This window comes from Sinocyclocheilus rhinocerous, unplaced genomic scaffold, assembly GCF_001515625.1.
Source record: "Sinocyclocheilus rhinocerous isolate Xijiao unplaced genomic scaffold, SAMN03320098_v1.1 scaffold908, whole genome shotgun sequence".
Lineage (NCBI taxonomy): Eukaryota > Metazoa > Chordata > Actinopteri > Cypriniformes > Cyprinidae > Sinocyclocheilus > Sinocyclocheilus rhinocerous.
In genome coordinates this window covers 278372-305074 of record NW_015663508.1, presented here as the reverse complement: position 1 = coordinate 305074, position 26703 = coordinate 278372, and the positions used below count along the sequence as shown (strand labels likewise).

The 26703-nt window shown below is 37.1% G+C and overlaps 1 protein-coding gene across 3 annotated transcripts in view; it reads right to left on the bottom strand.

Annotated features, from left to right (window-relative positions):
- Positions 1-1542: 1542 nt before the first annotated feature.
- The window catches only part of LOC107728952 (protein phosphatase Slingshot homolog 2-like), a 33562-nt gene continuing 8401 nt past the window's right edge, over positions 1543-26703 (bottom strand). Inside the window, exons 2-15 of one of the 3 annotated variants that reach the window (XM_016539290.1) lie at positions 26148-26191; positions 12154-12269; positions 11997-12061; positions 11644-11765; positions 11493-11558; positions 11338-11403; positions 9621-9815; positions 9265-9358; positions 9035-9163; positions 8902-8948; positions 8574-8720; positions 7056-7256; positions 4507-5416; positions 1543-2989 (exon numbers count right to left, since the gene is read on the bottom strand). In XM_016539290.1, coding sequence (XP_016394776.1) covers positions 1679-2989; positions 4507-5416; positions 7056-7256; positions 8574-8720; positions 8902-8948; positions 9035-9163; positions 9265-9358; positions 9621-9815; positions 11338-11403; positions 11493-11558; positions 11644-11765; positions 11997-12061; positions 12154-12269; positions 26148-26191 — 3513 coding nt within the window. In that variant the 3' untranslated portion in view covers positions 1543-1678. Of the gene's footprint in view, positions 2990-4506; positions 5417-7055; positions 7257-8573; positions 8721-8901; positions 8949-9034; positions 9164-9264; positions 9359-9620; positions 9816-11337; positions 11404-11492; positions 11559-11643; positions 11766-11996; positions 12062-12153; positions 12270-17408; positions 17730-26147; positions 26192-26703 lie in introns of those variants that run through there. The other 2 variants (XM_016539288.1, XM_016539289.1) reach the window with 2 other exon arrangements.

Sequence of the window (26703 nt, the reverse complement as noted above, 5' to 3'; positions counted from 1 at the left end):
CTGGGGGGGGTGGGGGGGGGGGGGGGGGGGTGTGTCTATTTTCGAAATGGCTGTCGGAATCCTGATTATATTTGGTCTATTATGACTGATCAGATGTGCAGAGATGTTCAGCTTTTAAAGTGTAGCAAGCATCAGTTAAACATTAACTGTGTCCTGAACAGTAAGAACAAGTAATACTTTCAGAGTAATACAGGGTTCCATCTCCTACAGACTGGACCAATAGAGAGTGGACTAACAAGTGTAAGAGTTCTACCTGACTAAATATTTTAGATTTTAGAGATGAGAATATCTAGAAATATATATAACGTGTGTGAGATATATATATATATTTTTTTTTTTCTCTAAAAGTTTTTTATGACTGTGGGAACCTGGTCAAAAATACCACCCAAAGGTATTTTTGTCCATTTGAAATTTTATTTAATTGTCACAGTTTAAGCACAATAAAAAAGAGAAAATATTTGTCCAGTCTTACGACAAACAGAAAGACATATTTCAGATTTCTTTCTTTTTTGCACTGTACAACAAACACCCTTACAAGCAACTCTAAATACATACTCTTGCAAACATGCTTCCAGAATACAAACCACAGTTTAAAAAAAATTTAAAACAATAATAAAAAGTGCATATTAAAATCCCCCATGTCTTTTTTTGTTGCGTCTTTAACAAAACAGAAAATGCTGAAGGAAGAAACTGCACCGAAGTTGAAAATAGACAGAAAGTACACACACACACTCATGTTAAAAGTATACATATCATACACATCCACAAAATATACATACACACACTGAGGCCCATAAACTCTACATTTTACAAGTACCACAGAACCCATTCTCATTAAACCAACATGCACAAACACAATAATCTCACATCTGTAATAATTTTACACACACAATTACGTCACTCATTTCTGAATGCATTTAAAAATACTCATCGATGGCTCTCCTACAACCCTTAACAAACACACTCTTTCTTTTCTTTCTTTCCTCTCTCTCTCTCACACACACACCTCCAGAATCCATTTCAGCAGAGAACATTGTGGTTTTCGTTCATAGACTGACAATGTAAAGGATGAAATGGTAATGTATTACCATAGTACGCAAAGAATGACCTGGTAGACACTGTGCAAAAAGTATATCAGTCATAACATTTCATTGTTCCTCAAGCAATTTTTTTCTACTCAAATGATGGGTCGGGATTACATGGTTCCTATTCTATAGGCCATCAATACCACCAAAAACATTCAAATCACATTGTGCTCTAAAATATCCACATTGTTTGATTTCCAGTTGGATAAGGCCCACTGAGGTATGCGTGGCAATTTAAACAGATAGTTTCACCCAAAAATAATTCTGTCATCATTTACCCACTCTCATGTCAACTCAAATCTGTATGACATTTTGTAGAATGTTATTGTCCATACAATGAAAGTCAATGGGGTCCATAATCTGTTATTTTGGACCCCACTGACTTTAATTGTAAAAAAAAAACAAAAAAACATAAATAATACATTTTTCAAAATATCTTCTTTTGTGTTCCACAGAAGAAAAAGTCATACAGGTCTGGATAGCCATGAGGGTGAGTAAATGACAGAATTGTCATTTTTGGGTGTGCTATCTCTTTAATCACAAACTCACCATGGCAGGCACAAACACACGTACACTCACACACAGAATAAAAGTCACATAGTGTGGTAAGGGTTTATGGTCTGTTTCTTCAGCCTCTGCAGGGGATGCGTCCTCCCATATTGTTGGCGTGTTGCCACGGTTATCAAGGCAGAAGCAGGTAACTGGGCGTAACATGCCTCCTCCTGTGCATTATCCCGCCTCCAACACTGATTGGAGGGTGGGGAGAGTGGCAGTGGCATGGGCATGACATCATAGTCACTATATTCTGCCTCTTCAGTCTTATCATCATTCTCTGCATGTCCAAGCATATGAGATCCAGTGGAAGAAATAGGATAGGCAGAAGAGTAAGGGACAGCAGGAGTGCAATGGGGCAAAACGCGTTTCTTTTTTGAGGTATCATCACTACAAAAGTGGGGACGTGGCTTATTGGTGGGAGCAGAGAGTAAGGCAGGACTTAAGTCAAGCTCGCTCAGGTCAACAGGCGAGAGCTCCAAAGACCCCAGTTTGGCCAACGAGGCTGAGCGCTTCATCATTGAGGGTGGGGTCAGGCCAGCCTGCCGGATCCGAACCTCCACCTCTTTGGTCCTCTCTCGCGCAGCCCGGCCCTTTCTTTGCTCCCTCCTGGACCACGGTTGGCTGAGCCGCCTGTCCGAGCAGCCACTCACCTGCCAGAGGAACGCCCCAAGCTTTTTCAGGGTCTCCCAGGTTTCCCTCATGTCTTTTGGACAGCGTCCCAGTGGACAATCAGAGTCTGTGTAACTCTCCTGCTCGGTGATTCCCTCCAGCTGTAGAACCATGGCCAGAGACGAGCTAGACGAAATGGAATGGCTTTGTCTTGAGTGCGTGAGGCCGGTGTTCATGCGCTCTCCCTCCCTGAGTTGTCTCTCGCACTCTCTTCCCATTCTGTCCTCATCAGCTGAAAGACTCTCGTCTTTCTCCACCTTGTCCATGTTGTTCTGAGGCTGGTGATGGCGTGTTGACACAGTGCTTGGATCAGGTGTGAGGTGTGTGTGAGATGAGGTCTCCTCAGATTTCTCTCTGCTGCTGGTGTTGACGGGGGAGCGTCGCGAGGGACACACGGGGGCCGAGGACACCAGTGCCACTGATGAGACCTCCTGCTTGATCTTCTGCTCAAGCTCCCTGGTGGCTCGCCGCACGGTGCCCTTTGGCCAGTTGCTTTGCTGGTCCTTCCCATGCTCCACATTCTCTTTTTCAGCTTCCTCTGATGTGGCTTGTGTGAACTCCTCTTCCTCACTGCTGCTACTGGAAACAGGTTGGCTGGTAGCAGGGGGGGGAGGGGTTACACTGTGCCGTATTGAATCCATTTCTGAAACTATATTATGGACTGAGACACTGCAGCTCTCCTGTAGCAGAAAAACAGGGACATGGGGTGGTTATTTGAATATATACCTTCATTATTTTGTGATGTAAAGGTGAAGTGTACAATTTGTATGCCTCTTGTGGCACAAAGTGGAACTGCAAAAATGTGAGTGGTGCTTGACCGTGCTAAGCTCAGCCTTGATACTAGGGTTTTTGAAAGTTGCCAATAAGTTACTATGTAATTGCTATGGTATTCTGGGTGGTGGGATACATTTCTGTGTATCAAAAAAAGCCATGTGACTTTGCGTCAATGAGTCGTGTGACTGAATAGTTCATAAAAGAAAACATGTTTATCTGGTCATTTTGAAATGCAGGAGCCAAAGCATGTCAAATATCTTGACTCCCAGAAATGAACATAAGACATCTGCTGTCTAGAGCTAGCAAGCAGGAAGTTCATCAGAGTGTTCTAACCTGCAAGTCATTTTTTACATTTTAAATGTATTCATTTATTTCAAATATTGTTATTCATTACATAAATTACATTTAATAAAGAGCCACAGTGGCCTTTCCAGTGATTCCAACTTCCATTGGCACTGATATTTTGCACCAATTTTCCGAGAAGTGACATCTATTGAGCACATCAGATGGAAATGCTGTTTTATTTGTAAACTGTTTTTGCAATGTTTCGATTTTTGTTCTTTCCATATACATTAAATTTGTAACTTGCATGAAAAAATAGCTATTGTTAAACATTTTTAGTAAGTCAATATATGATTGGTGTACTTTTAGTTTAAACAGGAACATTAAACTGAAACAGGAAGTATTTTACCATTAAAAAAAATGACACACTTCACTTTTCACTCTAATTGTGCATGAAAACTGAATGCAACTGCAGCAGACTGATCAGCACCATGACAGATGAAGGATCCCATTCAACATTTCTCATCAACAGTGGGTGGCAGTGTGGGACATGACTTCATTCAAACATGATTAGGTTGAGACACAGTATGGGAACGGAACCTGATTTTAATAAAGTTTGGCACTTACTCTCAAGAACATTATTCCCTTGCTGCAGGACAATAACATAATATTAAGACAGATGCATTCAAAGCTTTGACCAGCTGTCTAAATAAGCATTTAAGGTCATTCATAGAGGTTGAATTTATTTAATTGAGAATTAACATAAAAGTAAATAAACTCTTGTTTAGTTATGATTTTAAAAATTAATTTCTTAAAAGGGATAGTTCGCCCAAATATTTTTTGGGTGAACTATCCCTTTAAGAAATTAATTAAACAATTATAGCATTGTAGGGTTAAACAGACATTTCACCAAAAATTCTGTCATCATTTACTCACCCTCACAATCATGTTGTTCCAAACCTGCATTATTTAAATGTCTTAATTATTCAAGTATCTTTCATTTGTGTTCCACAAAAGAAAGTCATACAGATTTGGAATGGCATGAGAGTGAATAAATGATGAAATTATCAATCCCTATTAGGGAAGTTTCCAAAACTACACCAAGACTGCACATTCCCACAATTTTTTAATACCCCCTTGCCTTTTTCTGTTCCTCCTCATTGATAGGGTTGTCAGGAAGTAGCCGTTTGGTCTCTATACTCGGGCTTTTGTCCCGAGGTGTCTGCTGCACCACCTGCTCAGAAGTCCCACAGATCTGACCCTCTTGAGAAAGGCCCTGGAACTTCTCTCTGGCACTGAAGAAGTCAATGCGGTCTGTGCTTAGAGTCAATGGAGGGGTGATAGAGAGCCCAGCTCTGTGTAATGTGGCACTGGGGTGGTGGTCTTCATCACTGCTGTAACTTAGCCCCACACAGTCCGTCTCCGTGTTAGGCACTTGCTGGCTGATATCCTGCAGCCCTGAAGAATCCGGGGTCTGTGTGCAGGGCTCAGGAGTCCTACTCCTAATGCTCACAGATGAGAGCACCTTTGGACTAGACTTCTCCAAAGGCACAAGAATGGACACCTCAAGCTGCTCAGACAGACCTTGCATTGTCTTTGCATCTGAGAGAAGCCTAGGGGACGAGGGTGGGTTATGTACAGCGGCGGGTGGATGAGGACGACCCAACGGGAAAGTCTCTGCAATAGTCATGGAGGTGACATCAGATCTGGCCTCTGGGACCACAGTGGCAGCCCTGGGTCTGGGGAGGGAAGGGTTCTCTGTGGGTTCATGGAGGTTGTCGTCTGGGTTGCCCAGGCCATTGTAAATGTGGGTATCTGGCCAGGGTATCGTATCAGGCTCTGTCTGCCCCTTAGCTTCAGTAGCACTGGCTGAGGTGGGTGTGAGAGTCTGCAGTAGCTCCTGTATTGAGGGTGACGTCTGGCCGAAGGTCTGGTTGCGGGAATAGGAGCGTCCGAGAGACTGTGCAGCAGTGGCCTTACAGAGCGGCTCATGGTGCTCTGACAGATCACTATCCGAGTGGGAACGCCACAACTTATTGTGTCTCTGTTTGCTAGTATGGAGAAAGGGAAAGGTTGGGTAAACAAACCATCCAGGAGTCGGTATAACTACTGAAAATAGCAAGGTATAAAAGGAACTAAAGGTTTACAATATATTTTGGTGGCTGATAAATTATTTTATATTAAGAAAATTTGATTTTAATTGAAAGTAATTAAAGTAGAATTACAGATGATAATTCTAACTGATAGCGTGTTACAATAAATTTGTTTTTGGTTGCATTTTTATTTATTTATTTTTTTGGTGCACTTAAGACCTAACCAGTCTCACTTGTCAATGTGCATGCTTGCACACTGTGTGTAGACATGAGCTGAAAGGATTCCATGTTTTTAGCCAAGGTGACATCACTGTGAGGATTTTTTCAAGATCTATGCAGCATGTTATGTTGTGTTTGGGCTAGTTTTAATTGGGATTATCTGCTTTAAGTAGCAAATGCCATTTTTCATATTCTGTTTAAGTTTCACGTTTATGTTAATTATTCATTATTAACAGCCCAGAAATTCCTCAGTGTATCTATATAACAAGTATTAATATTTTGGTGAAAAAAAAAAAAGCTGTTTTTGATGCAAACTACTAATGAATTATAACATTGTTCTGCAGGTGAGCACAGAGTCACTCATAGAACATTTGTCTTATTTCACACCCTCTGCTCTTATCAGCTGAGTGAATATTGACTGTAACAACACATTATTTGCAGTATATACATGCCAGCTTGTGGCGCAAGACTGTTAAATGACAGAAAAATGTAAACTGTGGTATAACTAACTATTGAAACCTCACTGGAAGTTTTGTTAATCTTAAATTGTCCATATCATGAAGACAGGATTTTCTTGCTTTACCAAAATAAAAGAGCATGCTTCAATAAACAAACTACTGTTCAAAAGTATTGGGTTGGTAAGATTTTTCAAATGTTTTTCAAAGGTGCATTATTAATTTGATCAAAAATACAGTCAAAACAGTAATAATGTAAAATAGTATTTCAATTTAAAATAACTCTTTTCTATTTTAATATATTTTAAAATGCAATTTATTCCTGTAAAGGCAAAGCTAAATTTTCTGCAGCCATTACTCCAGTCTTCAGTGTCACATGATTCTACGGAAATCATTCTAATGTGCCGATTTAATGCTAAAGAAACATTTCTTCTTATTATAAACTTTTACAAACAAAAGTTTGAACTGCTTATAATGGGTCAGAATGAGAATGGAAAATGGTGTAACACTAACGTCAGTGAAAAATGTTACAAACATGTATAATACGGCTCTTTTCACATCTTGAGTGGTTTTGTCAGACCTAAAAAAACGTGAATAATCCCATTCAGTGATTTTACAGGAAGTGTAAAATACCCACCCACACCAAAGCCCATATGCACAAACCTACAACCTCTGAGACGCAAGCACACAATCAAAGATGCACAAGTTACTAAGTGGAATGTGGTCAAACCGCCACTGTAACTTCTCAATGAATACAATCAGAGCCCTATAATCAACTGTGAAAAGAAACATGTCATTATAATGGAAGTGAACGTGTCTGTGGTCATTAGAGTGAGTGGCATACCTGCACGTTTAAATATTTGAATGCACACAGGCATTTCCTGATATTCACATGACTACACGCATTCAAATGACACATTTACCTGGCCATCAGGATTCCCTGATACTCTTCCAGCTGTCTCATGAATGATGGGTTGGGTTTGGTGACGGCTCGCCGCTCTTTAACATACTCAAAGGCCTGCTCCAGGTCCCAGCCGTACTCCTTCATGGCATATGCGATCACAGTGGAGGCCGAACGACTAACGCCCATCTTACAATGCACCAGACACTTCGCCCCTGCTTTCCTGTAGGTATCATATTAGTCTTGTGTTAAAATATGGATGTAGTGCTAGTACTGACAACATGACATTCCTTGGAGAAATAAAACTAAAGCACAGGTTAACAATTCATTTAAATTAAGACTTTATCTGAAACCAAGGAGCAGAGAGAAAGAAAAAGAGACTTTAAACCTGAAACTTTGGATTTTATACTTTGGTTTTGGCTTTTATACTAATGCAGTGTTCACATTATGTCAGAATTACAGTCATTTCAAGTTCCTTACTGAAAAATGTTCATGCCTTTATTGAACCTGTAATTATAACTGATGAAAAATCTGAGTTCTTCAGTATTCCTAATAGTTTATCTTTATGATTATTCCTTCATGTTGTGTAATGGATGTTATTTGAAGTTCTTAATCATTTGGATTTCCAGCAATTGTATTGTTCATTGGTTTTCTAATGTAAAATTCCTTGAAATCTGTTTAAATAAAACATTTTGATTGTTTTTTTCACTTCACTGTTGTGACGTTATGTTAAAAGAACACCAGCAGCAAAATGGCGATTGCCTCAACAGTAAAAGCGAGTTAGATACCTCAACATATTTTAATATGCAATTTTATTATAGTCAGTATTGCAAATGCATATTGAGATGAATTAATTAGTATTAATTAATATCGAAAGAATATTGGTTATTGGCTGATATTAGTGAGTTATTAGTGAGAGAATACTGGATATCCTGTATATCGAACCAATACTAGACATAAAGCTCAGTTCCCATATTTTTACATTTAGATTACCTTTGATGTCATCTAATGCTCGCTCAAAGTTAGTCTTTAATAACATCATTTAATAACACTGTTAAATGCAAACTCAAAATAAATTTCCATTTTTAATACTGTACAATATTGTGATGCCCATTTAACACTTTTAACATTTAAAACTATACTTTATTTTTTGTTTTATTTTAATGTTTTGAATTTTAATATTGTAGTAATATTTAATATAATAATTATTAATATAATTGTATTAGTTATCTGTTGTTTTTTATTGTCTTATTGATATCGGCCAGAATTTTAATACATCCATATAATTAATGTATTGATAAAGTATTTTCTTGTCATTAACAACACAGCCAAAGATGGATCAATTTGCTCATAACTATGAGCAATACCAAAATGATTCAGAGTACAATCTCACAAATGTAATTCTGACATAACAAACGTAACATAAGTATTTAGAAAGAGCACAAGTTCTTTGTTAATAAACATCTTTGTATAACAATTACAGCTAGAACACCTGTGTGTTTTACTCCAAAGTGAGCATTAAGAGGTTACTCATACTCACTTTGCTCTAGAGATAAATTTGTAAGTGTCATTCCAGTAAGCCAGCAAGTCTGTGGCCTCTTCATCATAAACCCTGATATTGTGGTACTCAAATAGGCCTGGAAAGAAGTTATCGATCTCCCGCGTCACATTAAGGATGTATTGCACCCTGATAGTAAACACAAAGACATAATGGAAAATCTGTGTAATCATTAACACCAGGAACAGATTTCAAAGAGAATAATAAAGGATAACACAGATTTATGGCTTAAACAGTCTGGCAAGTAGTTTCTATTGCAGGTATTATAGGTATGTGTGTTTTCATAGACAAGGATGTCAACAAAACTCACCCGGTGTTTTGTAGCTCTTCCAGATTAGATGCATTCCATTCAGAACCCTATAATTATGTGCAATTCAAAAATGACTTATGGTACAACGTAACCGAAAAGTATGATTAAAATGTATTGATGACATAACTCTCACCAGGTAAACATGCTCAAAAATCTCTGTGGGCCTGTCCATCTGCCCTAAGATGACGATCATCTCATTATCAATGTACTCCTTAAATTCCCGCAGATTACACACCATCTGCATCTCCAGCTCTGTGCGGATCTAAACAGAAGTGTGTGTGCAGGTACAACGTGTGAGCTGAGTACACGTGAGAAGATTCTACTGAATAAATAAATAATCCAGGATGTGTATTTGCATCATACATCTTTAGAGGTGACGTTCTCAAGGTCCTTCTGCATCATGATCTCTCTCAAACGAGTCTTGATGAGTCTCTCTGTTCTTTCTCGCTCGGTTGGCCTGGAGACACAAAGCAAAAAAATTTAAAATTAAAAAAGAACACTTTCAAAATTCTGTTAACATTACATCACTTGAAAAAAAAATTTATTTGTGCAAATCTTAACACATCAAATGGTACAACTTTGCAAGAAAAAGATATATTATATTATCTATTAGCCATATTTAGAGAAAGTGTTTTGTTCTAAAATATAAAGTTCCATGATGCATCAAAATTGGCATCAGTTTGCTCAAATTGCAGGACCATTCACAAATTAGTACTCACACTTCTGAGAAGAGCACAGGTGAGTCTGCGCGGTGGGACTGCACGTCCTGCATAGCGTTCCACTCATTGATGAGGGCCTGATCTGAAGTCACCCGGCTCTGGTAGTAACTCACCCAGGTCAGGAAGAGGCTGCCTGGGAAGTAGTTCTGACAGCGGGCCATTTCACAGGCCTTATGAAGAGACTGCAGGGCAGACCTGAGAGAAAAAGGTGCTCGATATCAAACCATGCCACCATATCAGCTTTTCTTTAATGTGATCCAAGAATAATTTCGAGTTTCTCTTGTTGTGGGTAAGATTACGGTCAGTTTTTCTTGCAGCAGTTAGTTAGATTCTGTTTGTACATCATTGAGGTTTGTTGGGTCAGTTTTCCTAGGTTGAGTGTAAAAGAAAAAAACATTTCTCTAAGCTCCTCTCTTAGGACACAGAGAGCATAGTAGATGTTATCACAAGATTTTGTCTTCACTACCAATCATTGAGCTGGTAATACCTGCTATGACCTCATTGACACAAGCTCTAATCAGTATGGATAATCTCCCTTAATTGAATATTGATTTGTAGCGACTGTTTGCACATTTCTGTTCATTCTACAGATAAGATGCCTTGACATTCCCTTTAATAGTTATGGCATTAAAGCCCCATTTTATTTTTCTTACATTCTTCCTGTGTTATCTGTTAATGATTTCTACACATCTTTCCACTCACTTATCTTGCTATTTTGTTTCAAATTCTGTCATAAAATGATGCCCGTTCTCCCAATTTATAATTTAAATGAACTTTTGAATATATTTTAAAATGTAATTTATTCCTGTGAAGACAAAGCTGAATTTTTAGCAGCCATTATTCCAGTCTTCATAAAGACTGGTGTTGTGAATATTTTTGTGGAAGCCATATTTTCAGGATTCTTTGATGAAAGTTCAAAGGAACAGTTTTATTTGAAATGGAAATCTTTGGAGTCATTCTAATATGTCTTTTAATGTCACTTCTGATCAAATAAAGGCATCCTTGTTCAAATAAAGTATTAATTTCTTTAGAGAAAATCTTACAGACTACAATCGTTTGAATAGTAGTATATGTTGTGTGATTTGTGCTTTTGAGACAGGGGTATATTGTTGCTCTCTCGTTGGTCTGATTGCTTCTACTTTGTAAGTCGCTTTGGATAAAAGCGTCTGCTAAATGACTAAATGTAAATGTAAATATCAGGGTTGGACTAATACTAAAAAATGTTCTTTGGTACAATATCAGCCTTTAGTACCTCAGTATCAATATTAGATCAAAATCTTAGGCAACAAATTAACAGCCTAGGGATGATAGATGACATGAAACTAGGGTCAAATAATTTAACAATTCAATGATAATAAGCTCTCATATTTATAATTTTAATTATTTAAAAATATATAATTGAATTATACAATAATTAATCTTTTTTTTTTTTTTTTTTTTTACAATAAATGCATAGTTTTTTTAAATAAAAATAATAAAATATGTAACAAAACATAAATACATAAAAATAAGTTAATGGAGCAATACAATTTTTTCATGAATAGAGGGCAAATTACTTTTGACTATGACTATTTTTTAAATATCTAACTGTATTTGATTAAATGACAATGAAACATGATAACAAATTTCAGTAAGTGTTCAAAATATTGATGCACAAAAAATCTTTTTTTTTACATTTATATTTATTGAATCTCAGGAAAAAAGGAAAGGCACCCACCACATGGCTTGGACTGATACAGGCTTGAATATGTGTATCTTGTTATCTGTAGACACACTAAAACCCCTGTGAAGAAAAAAGATGAGTGAAACACTATCTGAACTACCTGCAGGAGAGTCAGATGTGTCAGTTTTTAACAGATTTGCCACACCTACCCATCACCATCCAGGTGGATCCGTGTGTCACTCCACAAAGGAAGCACCATGCCTATGGAACAGGAACTGCAACGAACACAAAATGTAATAATTTGTTGTTACTATATTTGATTGGTTTAACTTAACAGTAAAAGTAGTAGCACACACAAACCTGTCGGAGGGGCTGAAGTCCATGCCCAGCACCACACTCTCTTCTGTGTCCTGTCTGCCATTAGTGGAGACCACCACCATGTAACGGGTGCACTGCGGGAATGCGCTCTCCAACCGCACAGCCTGTAGGGAGAGTAGAGAGTTAAGTCAGAAAAAACATAGCATCAGTATTTTAAGCCTTTTGACTTTTTATGATATGATTTACATCTTGCCCATTTTGGTCATTCTTATATGTGAAGGATTCATGCAGTGTTGGCTGATTTTGGCCAAACCATGCCCAAAAATGTACCCTCTATGGGCAGTTCACTAGTTTTTGGTGGCGAGCTAGTTACTGTGTGTGTGTGTGGTGCTCACCAGGCGGATGTTGTCCTCTGGCCGCAGTAATGTGAACATTGTCTGTAGGTGCTGCTGAAGGTCCCCTGCACCAAAAGTTCAAATTGTTCATTAACTATAAATATTCCAATTTTTTTAATTGCTTATTTTACACGTGTTGTCTAACGAACGCCCTTACCTGCATGTTTGCTGCGCTGTGCTGTGATTCTGGAGGAGCAGGAGGAGGAAGAGGAGCCATTCCCACGTGGAAGGAAAAGGGCAGCACCTTTTACTGTTAGGAAGCTTTCACTGATGCTGAGGACAGAGAAAGAGACAGAAATTGAAATATAGCGTTTATCTGAATATTAATACATTTCCGTTCAAAAGTCTGGGGTCAGTACGTTTTTTTTTGGGGGGGGGGGGTTGAAGAAATACTTTGAATCAGCGAGGATGCATTAAATTAATCAAAGATAACAGTAAAGACATAAAAGATTTCTATTTATGAAATAATACACAATCTGTATTGTTAAAAGCGCTATATAAATAAAGGTGACTTGACTTGACTATTTGTAGATTATTTTTCCACATGTTTCTATGGTTTCCTGAAAAACAGCCATTCTTTATTCATGGCAGTGTTTTTGGGCAGAATTATGGGAGAGCCCACTCCCTTGTTTGAAAAGCAACCCCACACATGGATGGTCTCAGGATGCTTCACTGTTGGCACAACACAGGACTCATGGTATCGTTCACCTTTTCTTCTCCGAACAATCGATTTTTCCTGATGTCCCAAACAGTCGGAAGGGACCTTCATCAGAGAAAATAACTTTGCACCAGTTTTCTGCTGTCCAATCTTTGTACTTCCTGCAGAATTTCAGTCTGTCCTTGACGTTTTTCTTGGAGAGAAGTGGCTTCTTTGCTGCCCTTCTTGACACCAGGCCGTTGTCCAAAAGTCTTGGCCTCACTGTGCATGCAGATGCTCTCACACCAACCTGCTGCCATTCCTGAGCAAGCTCTGCACTGGTGGTGACACGATTCCATAGCTGACTGCTCAAGAGGAGACAGCCCTGGCGCTTGCTGGACACTCTGGGACGTCCTGAAGACTTCTTCACTACAGTCGAACCTCTCTCCTTGAAGTTCTTGATGATCCGGTAAATGGTTCTTTCAGATGCAATATTCTTTGTAGCAATTTCCTTGAATGTGAGGCCATTTTGATGCCAAGCGATGATGGCTGCACGTGTTCCTTTGGAGGTAACCATTGCTAACAAGTACACAATGATTGGAAGCACTTCTTCCCTCCATTTATAGCAATCAGTCTGCTCTTACAATCTAATTAGTATGATAGTGATTTTACCTGACTAGTACTCATTCACACTTTCACATGTGCTGCTGATATGATTAGTCAATTAATGTTAGCAGGTCATTTTGTGTCAGGATAAAAAAAACTGTGAAATTTGTTTTTTTTTGTGAAAAGTTAATTTTTTTTGGCCAATGTTCTTTCCACAATGTGAAAGAACACCACAACAGCTTAAGCAGCAAACTTTGCAAAATACAAAATTTATGTCACTGCCAAAACTTTTGGCCATGACTGTACTGTATTTTTGTATAATAGATATTTAGATCGTTTTGCATAAGAGACTTTTAAAAACATTAAAAAATCTTACGGACCCCAAACTTTTGTATGCATTTTGGACTTTGTTTTGTGTTACTATCTTTACATAATTTACACTGTAATATTTTGCAATACAAATAGAAGTTTAAATTTTTTGAAGCGTGCTTGCACATGCAAATGTTGCTATGAACATGATGTTATGATGTCAGCAAAACACAATAAATTAAATTTAGTTAAACTTAAGAGAGGGAACCTAAACAGAACAGAAAAACAAATGCTTAATCTTATTTAATTGTGTTGGTGCATTTCTCAGAGGTTATTTTGTGAAATTTTAAAAAGTAGTTGCTTGCATTGAGAAATCAGTTTGTTTTTAAATTAGCCATGAGAGGAAAACATCCATCTTAACTGTGTCTATTATGTGAAAGAAACACTGTATTATTTCTATCTTTTCTATGAATTCTAATGGGTTTTACATCCCGAGTGGAACATGAGACATTGAGTTCAGTAGGGGAATATGGGAGGACTCCTTTTTGAGGGCATTAGCTCACACACCAAACTCTCTGTGCAGGACGCAAACAAGAACACTCTGTTCCCCATCACTGCGACAGCTGGGGGATCTGTGTGTGCGAGTTTCTGTTCTTTGGGTAATCCCATGCAACATATCTCCCTCCAATCAATGACATTCAGACTATGCAGACTGTAAAACAAGAGCGGGTGTGAATAGCAGAGAGAACAGAGAAGTGAGAGAGGCACGGATTCATTTAGTGCATGTGTGGCTGCTGTTTTGAGTCATGTGGTAACCATCTGTCTTTTTATGAGGGTGTTATTGTAAGTCGGATTGAAAGCGTGAGAATGAAGTATTATGGGAGTATGTACATGTGACTGTGTGTCTAAAGTCTGTCGCATCTCTTTAATGATCTGTTGTTAATCATGAACCTGCTACGTTATTTTTATGACTACTATAAAGTGTCATTTCTTATAAGATTTTGTTTTTGCAGCATATTTGGGCCTAAGAGCTTTCTAAATATTAACAATACATCAATACACATTTTTTGTATTGAAAACATATTATATATATGTGACCATGGACCACAAAACCAGTCTTAAAAGGTTAGTTCACCCAAAAATGAAAATTAGCCCATAAATTACCCTCAAGTCATCCTAGGTGTATATGACTTTCTTCTTTCAGACGAATCCAGTCAGAGTTATATAAAAAATTGTCTTTGATCTTTTAAAGCTGTCTAATGGCACTCAGCGGGTGTTGCAGTGCTTCAGTCCAAAAGAAGTGAAATAAAAAGCACCCATCCATAAAAAAAAAGTGTCTCACACAGCTCCGGGGGGTGAACAAAGGCCTCCTGTAGCGAATCGATGTGTTTTTGTAAGAAAAATATCCATATTCAAAACGTAATGATCACTTTAATGTAGCGTGTGCCAACAGTTGTACATGGAAGCAGTTCCGGGCGGATGAGGTATGAGGTCAGCGCTGTGCATGCGCCGGTGAGTCTCGTGAAAACCAACGTTTGTTAACAGGAGCAAAGGAAGCAAAGTTTCCTTACTTTAGCAAAGGAAAACCAGTCGCACCTTGGCTTATATTGAAATCCTCCGACATTCTTCTTAACAAATCCTTGTTTTGTACTTTTAATTCGTGACCGTTGTTTTGTTTTGATCTCTCCCCTGCGCTTCCGCGTTTGTCACTTCTAAGCGGCGCATGCGCAACGCCGACGTCTTATGTCATCCGCCCGGATCTGCTTCCGTGTACAACAGTGAGCGCAAGCTAGATTAAAGTGATTATTACGTTTTGAATATGGATATTTTTCTTACAAAAACGCATTGATTCGCTACAGGAGGACTTTGTTCACCCCCCGGAGCCGAGTGAGACACTTTTTATTAAGGATGGGCACTTTTTATTTCACTTCTTTTGGACTGAAGCAATGTATATACACATATACATATATACACATATACATATATATACACATATACATATATGTGTATACATTTTTCAAATTAAATTGCTATTTATTAAACAATTTATTAGAACAAAACTCAAACTGTACTCTGAATATGTATTTTTAACGTGTTGTCATATGAATCAGTCAGTAACGGGATAATTTGTGATTTATTTATTTATTTGTGATTTACTATTATATGCCCTTTTCTTCTGTATTGTTCCGTATTGCAACAAGTGAAACAGAAGATCAAGTTGTGAAGTTTTGTCGTTCAATTTTTGAATGTTCATCACACAAACTTATTGAATGGATTCAGAAAACTAAAAAACAAAACAGGGGAATACAAATGTTGTGTGGACCACTTTCATGGTGATTTTTTTTTTGAAAGAGAGCTGGACAGCTCTCTTTCACTTTCATTATATGGACAAAAAAGTTTTACTTTTGTAATTCATGGAAGAAAGAAAGGTATATAGGTTTGTAACAGAATTTCTGGGTTATTTATTCCTAAAGGTTAGTTTCAGTAACCTTTGAAATGTACATTTTCAATATTGGTTTTAAAAAGGACACAAACACAGTAACGTTTCTTGGTTATTTTGAGTTGGACATACTAAACTACGGTTCAGAGAGCGAGTGAGCAATCTGAGTAGATTCAATGAGGAAGTTAAATCCCCAAAAAAATTTTAACTGTGCAAACTATCCTGTGAATGCCCACCACAGTAACTAACAAACTCAAAACAGCATACAAATAAAGTTACAGTTTGACAGGGGTCAAGAACTGTCCAACCATACTTCAATCTACGGTCGTCTGTCTCCTCACACTGTATGATGAAATACTAACACACATGGTTTCTTTTAAGCAGTGGTTTGTGTGTTACAGCAGGAAAAGGGAGGGGAAAGACAGAAAGATGAGATGACAAACGTGTAATGGTGAACCGAACACTTAATCAAAGTGTGTGTGCATTGACGGCATCAAAAGTCATTATTGAAAGCAGCTTCATGGGTGTTACTATCCCACACAATTTTGATCTTTTTGATTTATATGAATCAAGACTCAAAAGAATGTTTCTGAGAGTTTCTGTACATATAACTACTTAATAACATTGTGCATGTAAAGACAAAAAAGGACAAATCTTAGATCACACTTTGCAACAATGCTATCCTAATTTAAGCATATACACAAACAATGCTCAAATGTAATGATGCTTTTGCACTGCACCAGATTTTTTTTAACACTTAAAAAGAGATTGTGTGATCTGCAGTATGCTTAAACGGAATGAATGTTTCGTTTTTGCATAATGATAAAAACGTGTGTGGCAAGGACTTCCTGTTTACTGAGGACAGGAAGATGGTGTAGGAGTGCTGTGAGGTGTAAGACTATACTTTGTTTTGACTGCCTCAATCACCATGTGACACAACATACACATAACATGCTTCTCAGATAGAAAAAATCATCTGAAATCAAGTCTGTAATTAGTTCCTTGATAAACTGAACATTCTTCATTACATGAAGTAACAGTAGTCAGTCATCACAGATAAAGAGCTCAATGGTATCGCAATATAACTGAACTTTGGAATCAGTGTGTGATAGAGTAAAGAAAAGAAAAAGAAATGAAATGAATAAAATAATTAAATTAAAATTAAATAAATTATATTAAATAAAATTAAATAAAAAAAAGAAAAGAACTCCCAAAATAACCCAAATAAAATAAAAATAAATTAATTAAAACAGAAAAAAGGACTCTGAAATGTGCAAAAGAAAATAAAAGAGAAAAGCAAAAAAGAGAAAAAATTTGAAGAAATAAAATAAGGATAAAAGAAAAAAAAGAGATAAGAAAAAAGAAAATGACTTAAAAAATAGTCCAAAGATAAACATTCTAGTATTTTTTTTAAACTTACAACCGGTTGATGTTGTCCTGGTAAATTAAGCCGCTCTGCAGCAGTATTTGTATTCCATTGTGTGTAGACAGGCATTCTGTGGAGGTGCTTAAAGCAGTCGCCAAACCACCTAAAGTCATCCTTTATGTCGGACAGAGTTGAGGAAACCCTCACTGAAGCTTTCCCATCCTTTTACCACATGCTGAAGAAACAATTAAAACACACGGGCAACTCCTCAAGTTCCTCCGAGCAACAGAGTGACTGATTGAATCAAAGCAAATGTATTCAGAGCAAATTCAGTGGTAACTCATCATTAAAAACTACATCATGTATTAGCTAGTGTTGTTTTGTGTAGACTCTCTCAGCTCAGATCTCTGGTGTATCTATCTGCTCTGCGAGTAAATACAGGCAGACACTGAGATGGTGGGCGGAGTCAGGACACACGTGCTCTGGTGGACACCAGACTCCTTATCAACCCACAGAGTAAACACAAATGAACTGCATATAGAGCTTTCGGTAAATTGATTCTAATATAACAGAAACTGAATTTTTTTTTCCAATATTTGCATGATAAAGTCTTTTAAAGTCATTTAAAGTATTATAAAGTAATAATAAGGTGCAAAATGACTATTAAGTAGTCTTATATAATCGTTATAGTGGTTGATACGACCCGCAATAAACCTAAAATGAGCTGAAGAAATCATAAAATCTGCAGTCTGTGTCTATCCAGTCTAAGCTGCATTTGAAATATAGTCTAAATAAATACATGAGACTAGGGACCATGTAATGTAATTATCTCAAACAACAAAGTGTATTTGATGTGATCAAAACACTGAATGATAATAGCCTCACACTACATGAGCCCTACACACTGAAACATAGTTATACAATGGGGGGAATCTACAAATAAATGTGAGGAAATCGCAGTAAGTGGTTTTAAACAAACTATTAGCTCTATACGAGTGTTTGTTTGATCAAGGCTGTCCTATTTTCAGGTAACAGAGGAAAGATGATGGAATTTCCCTTGGTAACGATAGCACTCATGGGAGCCCTTTGTAGGGGACAGGATAGGTTTTTTTCCCCATGGGTCGCACTTGCGCTTTGTACTACCCAGTTTTCCCTGTTGTGACTGACTAAGCTACTGAAATCCTAAACCAAACGTGAAACACAAGGCATTTAGGTTGACGGTCATGTGACAATGTGCTATGGCAATGTATTTAAAACCAGTACCGGTTGCTATGGTCATCAAAATACAAATACTGCTTTTCTCAGTGAAACTTGTATAAACAATAAAAAATTACTAGCAGAGCATTATTTGTTGTCAATTCAACTGCAGCAAAATTGTTCTGCTCTGAATTTTGATCACAAAATAATGTAGTTTTGTTCTGTGCAAACCTTGGATGGAAATTAACAGGGACTTGATTTAAAAATGGCATCAAAATGACCAAAAATAAACAAATTCAAGATAAAGGGGAAAAAAATACCTCTGCACAATAAACAAAATCTATTACGGCTGTCGAGATTAAAATAAAATGTGAGAAAGAATGAGAAATGTTGATTGCACCATTGCATTTAGATCTACTCACGCTGCATCAGATTTCTTTTTACGTGTTTTGCAGGGTTGAGCGTTTTAACTAACTAACCTCTCTCCGAGATGTTTGGATGAGTCACCGCTGTAAACAATGAATTCTAAATTTAAAGCAATTTAAAGACTGAATTCTGCACATCTGTGAATTCTCTAATAAACAACAAAGTACAGATTGGATATAAGTAAGAGGTTTATGAAGTGACATTGCCACCTAATTACAATATCATGAGCAATATCATTTGTCATGTAGATACACATATGCCACCTTTGTTAATGTAAGTTCATTTAAGTTCATTTCTGACCCTAATACAAACTCACAGTGACAAAATGCAAATCTAAGTACATACGCTTTTATATTGACTGGCAGGATCTCTCTTATCTGCAGAGTATAATCAATAGGACCAAGCAGATCAAGGTCTCAGACATAATTTACAAGGGGTTTTATGAACTGGATTCATTAGGTCATGGCTCACGTCGGTGAATGGAAAATGAGGACGAATCTGATATGATCTCAGAGAGCCTTCCTGACGGTCATAATAGTTATCCAGGAAAGAGTGGCCATGTACAGCAACTGGGATATTGTTTGTCAAAACACCTAACGGTTAGTTAATTTGGTGTAGGGGTGGTAAAATCTCTTTAAAAAAATAATAAAAAATCAGCTGTACTAGTCTGTGAGTTGTCTGAATGAATTGTCAACTAAGTGGTCTTGAGGTAGTCCTTAATAATTTGCTGGTTTTAGGTTCATATCAGACATACTTAGGGTGTTCACACAGTATAAGTTCTTATGATTAAAGAAAATTATTCACAATTTAATGTATGTTGCAAGACATTGCAACACCTGAGATGACTGCTTGCATGCATGGCCTTAGCTGTGATGTTTTTAAAGGGGATGACTTTTCAGAGAGGGATTTATTAAGCAAAAACAACAAACTAGTCAACTTTACTATTATGGCCCTTGCCTAATTTAATCAGGTTGATTCTTTATCGCAGAAGTGGCCAAAATATTTCTTACGAGGGGCCAAAAATTTAACTTGATTCAAGGCCATGGGCCAAAAGTAAATGTTGCATTATTTTCAATTATATTATATTAAAATGTATTGAATTTTTACAAGACGTGCTGAAGTTGCAATTGGTCTCGTACTCTATCGCATACCTTGTCAGTGTCGTGCGCTTGCTTAGACCTTTGTTGTGATAAACAGTGCTGAATTCAATTTCCGTTTTGTCCGATGGGTATAAAAAAGGTTAGTATACCGCGGCAGCGGTCGCAGCAGCCCTCCTGTTAAGCCCTCCTCGTGTGAAGACCGAAGAGTGTAAAGACCATCGAGACTCTACCGTGCTGCGCACTTTGCCTATGTCTGCTAATACACTACTTTCTTTTTCTATTGGTCTCTGGAATTGCCAGTCTGCTGTAAACAAAGTCGATTTCATTACTTCTATTATTAGTCATTCTAATATAATATAAATATACTAAATCTCATGGCCCTGACAGAGACCTGGATCAAACCAGAGGACACTGCTACACCTGCAGCACTCTCCAATAATTTCTCATTTTCCCACTCCCCCCATTTGACTGGAAGAGGTGGAGGTTCGACTGTCAGTCAGCAGCCTGGCTGCAGCATTTTGTACCATTTGAAGACGCCCGATGGATGATTGATTTGCACCATAATAAAGTGAATTGCAATAATCAAGGCGTGAAGTAATAAATGCATGGATAACTTTTTCAAAGTTCTTTAAAGAAAGAACAGGTTTGACTTTTGCGAGACGTCGTAAATGATAAAAACAGGATTTAACAACAGAATTAATTTGTTTATCGAACTTGAGACCTGAATCAAACAACACACCTAAATTTTTCGCACATGGAGTAACATGAGAGCTTAAGTCGCCAAGGTCCAGATCACCAAAATCATAGGAATCACTTGGACCAAACAGCATAACTTCGGTTTTATTCTCATTTAAGGCTAAGAAATTCTGTGTAAGCCAAATTTTAACTTCATGTAAACAAGCTAGCAGAACCTCTATGGAACTTGAATCATTATGTTTAAGAGGAAGGTATAATTGGGTGTCATCGGCATATAGGTGGAAAGATGATGGAACCCAAATGATGGAACCCAATGGCAGCAAGTATAAGGAGAACAGTGTTGGAGCCAGAATAGATCCCTGCGGAACACCACAAGAAAGATGTGCAACTGAGGAAGTGTGTTTTCCAATACAGACAGAGAACATCCTATTAGTTAAAAAAGACTGGAACCAATTCAAAACGGTACCCTGAATGCCTAAAAGATTTTCCAGTCGGGAGATGAGAATAGAGTGATCGACCATGTCGAATGCTGAGCTGAGATCTAAAAGGACCAGAGCAACAGCACTCCCTTTATCTGTAGCCAGCAGAATGTCATTAGTAACTTTCAGTAAAGCAGATTCAGTACTATATAGTTTTCTAAATCCTGACTGAAAAGTATCATATAATGAGTTAGAATCCAGAAAAGAGTGAAGTTGAATAAATACAACCTTTTCCACGATTTTTGAGATAAAAGGGAGATTAGAAATTGGTCTAAAATTACCTAAAACAGACACATCAAGATTTGGTTTCTTCAAGAGAGGAGTAACAGAGGCATGTTTTAGGCCGTCAGGGACCGTGCCAGTACTCAGACACTTATTAATAAAAAACAGGAGATCAGGCCCTATGGTATCAACAATTTGCTTAAAAAAGTGTGATGGAATACTATCGTACGGACAAAAAGTAGGTTTCAGATGATCAATAATGTCTTTACAGGTTTGAAGGGAAATGAAACTAAACATGCTCCAAGTAGAAGAGCACCCAATTATTTCAGGAGAGATCTGAAGAGCTGCCAATGATTGTGGTCTTGACCTTGCTATCTTCTCGACAAAAAAGGCCACAAAGTTTTCACATAAGAGATTAGACACATCAGAGAAAACATCAACAGCTGGATTTAAAACAGCATCTACAGTTGAAAATAAAACTCTTGGTCTATGGTGATTTTTTGAAATAATCTCTGAAAGAAATTTAAATTTCGCAGACTTGACAGCTTTCTGAAAAATAGAAAGGGACTCCCTTAAAATGTCATAGGACACCTGCAACCTGTCCTTACGCCATTTGCGTTCTGCTTGTCTGCAGTTTCGTCGGAGTGAGCGAATAGAGTCATTGAACCAAGGAGCAGATTTTTTGATGGAACGCCTTCCTTCCTGACCACTGCCCTTCCCTTCACGAACCCCCGCAGCACGACGAGGACACCAGATCCCCTGTTTATTTTGGACACTTGATTCCCTTTTTTCTGGACACTTTGTTTATTTTCTATTAATAAACTGTGCCTGTCATTTGCTCCTCCCGCGACAACACACCCATTAACGTAAACTACGCCAGAGCGCGTACACACCTCACGCACCGGAAGTCGTGCGCGTGCTTAAAGCAGTTGGACATAGTGGTGTATTAGAGGTAAAAAATGACATAAATACTGTTTGGTTTCTGGCACAAACCGATCGTTTCGTGTGTTAGGACATCAATGTGTCGTCAGGAGCCTTTACCATCTTTGGGTATCAACAGCTCCTTTGAATCTCATTCAGTTATTATTACCTACCCTCTTCAAATCCATTTTGTAGTCGTTTATCGACCCTCAGGACCACTAGGTAACTTCTTGGATGAATTAGATGTCCTGCTCTCAACCTTTCCTGAGGATGGTACTCCCCTAGTTATGCTTGGAGACTTCAACATCCATCTAGATAAACCTCAGGCTGCAGACTTCCACACTCACTCAGGGCTGCTGAAAGGGTGTAGCGTAAATCCAAAAATCCTACTGACCTTAACGTATATCAGTCACTCCTCTCTTCCTTCTCTGCTAATGTCTCCACTGCTAAAAGGACATACTACCATAACAAATGTAACAATTCGTCTAACTCTCGCATACGCATTAAAACATTTTCATCTCTCATTTGTCCTCCTCCTCCCCCTTTTGCATCAACTCTAATAGCTGACGACTTTGCCACGTTTTTCATTAATAAAATTAAAAACATCAGTGCACAATTTTCCACACCACAATCCGTCAAGCACATCTTACCAATCAGCAATTAACAGAGAAATAACTAGATTTTGCATGTTTTACTGCTATTTGATAATTAGAGAGACTTAACTTTAAGATATCAAAGGAAACATGTAGCTTATCTTTTTTCCACTTTCGCTCTGCTTTCCGACACTCTTGTCTAAGAGTGCGGGTGGTTTCATTTAACCATGGCTGGCCAACACCCTTTACCCTTTTATGCTTAAGCGGAGCAACAGTGTCCAAAGATGTAGAACAAGCTTTATAAAATCCTTCAATCAAACTTTCAGTATCAGTTTCGTTAAGGATATCATTGGTAACATGTAAAGAATAATGTTCAGAAAACAAATTTGCAGTGTTAGAATTAATAGCTCTAGACCAATGTGAATGCTGAGCGAAAGTAGGTGATGGAGAAAAGCATTCAGATTTTAAAAAAAGCTGGATAATGATTCAATTGCCAAGGTGTTCGTAGAGGGCTGTCATGGTCATCATGGGCTGACTTTGGCCCACTAGCCTGGTTTGGGCATCTCTGCTTTACCGTAAAGGAATCAGTCTATTTATTTTGCAAACAGCAGTTATGTTACATGAAAGAACGCCCATAAAAATCCCTGAGACATCTCCAATTATGCAAATTTTATGGTGTGTGTGAAAGGGATTTCGCAGAAATTGTGGGAATGTTATCAGTAGTACATATAAAACACAGCTGTTCATACAAGAAAAATGTTCAATAGCACCTGTAGACCATTAAAAGGTTGTTCGACTAAAGGCCATCAGCATGTTATCAGAACACACGTGACTGACCCTGTGTCAATACGTATTTTACACAGAAGAAAGTTTCTATTTATACACCTGCAATAACAAATGATTACAAATATATATATATATATATAGAGAGAGAGAGAGAGAGAGAGAGAGAGAGAGAGAGAGAATTCATTAAAAGTTCATTTCTGCAATCCACAAGGGAGTGAAATCTAAAAAAATAAAATAAATAAGAATGACTTTGTACACTACTGTTTAAATGATTTTTGTTTGTATTGCTCAATGTTTTTAAAAGAATGCTCTTATGCTAACAAAGACCGCATTTATTTGACCAAAAAAAAAAGAGAATATTACAATTTACAATAATAAAAAAACTGTTTTCTGTTTTAAAATGTAATTTATTCCTGTGATGGCAAGCTGAATTTTCAGCCATCTTCAGTGTCATATGATCATTCAGACATCATTCCAATATGCTGATTTGGTGCTCAAACATTTCTTATTATTATCATCAAAATTTGAAAACAGATAATTTATTATTTTAGAACAGCATTTATTTGAAATATATTGAAAAATAAATTGAAATGTGATTTTTTTGTAACATTACAAATGTCTTTACTGTCTCCTTTGACCAATTTAATCCATCCTTGCTAAATAAAAGTATTACTTTATTTTTTTTAAATCCTCTAAAAGTAGACAGGCACAAGCTAAAATGACCTAGAATATAATCTATTTTTTCTTACAGAGTATATGTGTTGATTGACATTTCCAATTAAATACTCAATTCTGCAATCTGCAATTTATTAATCTTAAGGGAAAAAACATCCTCTTCTGAAACCTTTTTAACACAGCTTATCAGACTTGCTTAAACAAGCGTTATTTTTCTTCAGGCCAGTCTAATGTTTCCTGCTTAGAGACAAGCAAGTAAGACAAGTAATTCTCTTAAAGTAAATCTATAATAAAAAGTAAAACAATTAGCTTATAGTTTTGTATAAGCTTCAGTCGAACCCATCTATTACCTACAATTTACTCTGATGCTATATTAGAATGATTACCATTTTTACAATGAAGTAAATATGCAGGCACAGTAAAACTGTTTGAGTTGGAGATAAATTACATATATATACATATATATATACATATTGTGTGTGTGACCCTGGACCACAAAACCAGTCATAAGGGTCAATTTTTCGAAATTGAGATTTATACATCATCTGAAAGCTGAATAGATAAGCTTTCCATTGATGTATGGTTTGTTAGGATAGGACAATATTTGGCCGAGAATACAACTATTTGAAAATCTGGAATCTGAGGGTGCAAAAAAAATCAAAATATTGAGAAAATCGCCTTTAAAGTTGTCCAAATGAAGTTCTTAGCAATGCATATTACTAATCAAAAATTAAGTTTTTAATATATTTACAGTTTTAATACATTTATTTATATACAAGTTTTAATTTATTTATATATATGTATACACAGCATGTCTGTGTTATTAAAGAGGTCTGATGGCATATTCAATGACACTGACATATGAGAACTTCCCATCACATTCGATACTCTGCCAAAAAATGGAAGTATACTCTTAGTCTTTTACATTTTAAGGATGTCTGATTAAAATGTCACCACTTTGCAACACAGAAACAATATGATGTGGGCGTGAGATAAGAGCAAGTGACGTCTCAGTTTAGGACAGCATGCTATTGATTTCTTACACAGCTACTGAGCTGTAAAAATCTGAGACACCATAGAGCTATAATATCTTTAGAGAAAATGATCTTGTAACATTGTAACCGCCTAAGGGAAAGATTTTGTTACATAATTTTTTTCTACTTTTTAATGACATCATGAAAGTGAGAGATTCTTTACTTTCTGTCAGTCCATTAAAGTAATGTATTGCCATTATGTAATAATGCAGGAGTCTATCTATCTATCTATCTATCGATCGATCCATCCATCCATCCATCCATCCATCCATCCATCCATCCATCCATCCATCCATCCATCCATCCATCCATCCATCCATCCATCCATCCATCCATCCATCGATCCATCCATCCATCCATCGCCATTGCAGTTAAAACTTATTAATATATTGAAACTACCGGATTAATATAAAGTATACATCAAGCATTATGCATGTTTTGATTATGTACAACTGATTGTTTTATACTCCAGAACTGCCATGCAACACCAGAACAGTTTTTGGTAACATTATCTCATCTGAGGCCCAGTGATACAGAAGAAATTCTGTGATAGACAACCCAGCACAATTATTGTGGCAACTTTCTTTGACTTAGTCTATGACTTTATAACTACTGGTTTTTATGATGCTCCACTGAGAAAGGTTTCAGAACGAGGTTTTCTTACCTTCTGGGCTGGGATCGGCGGTCATCGTCCCCACTGCCAGACTCCTTTAAAATAAATAAATAAAAGGAAACAGATTTATTATTAGTATTGATCTGTAGCATTCTACATTTGGTTGTAACACTCAGGCTAAACAATACGAAGAAAATGCAATGTAAAAATTTGCATAAAATCAATCTTTAATACTGGGGTCTTTAAAAAATTAGTTCATGCAGAGACAGAGCATCCACTAAACTTGAGTGTTGTATTTTAACTTCACAAGGTTAGCTTTAGTTGAAGTTGAAGTTAACTTAATGTTGTATTTTTGCTTAAAAATATTTTTTATATTTCACAAAAATTAAATTGAGCTCAAACACTGATTGACAAATGCCCTGTAGTACCACCGTGGTACTCCATTGATTAGGGCTGGACGATATGGCCAAAATTTATATCACAATATATTTCTTAATTTCGGTCGATACGATATAATTCCGATATCGATATGAACACTATTAAAAAAGCCTCATAAAAACTGCCAAGAACACCCACAACAGATGTCTGTACCTACAAACTTATGAAA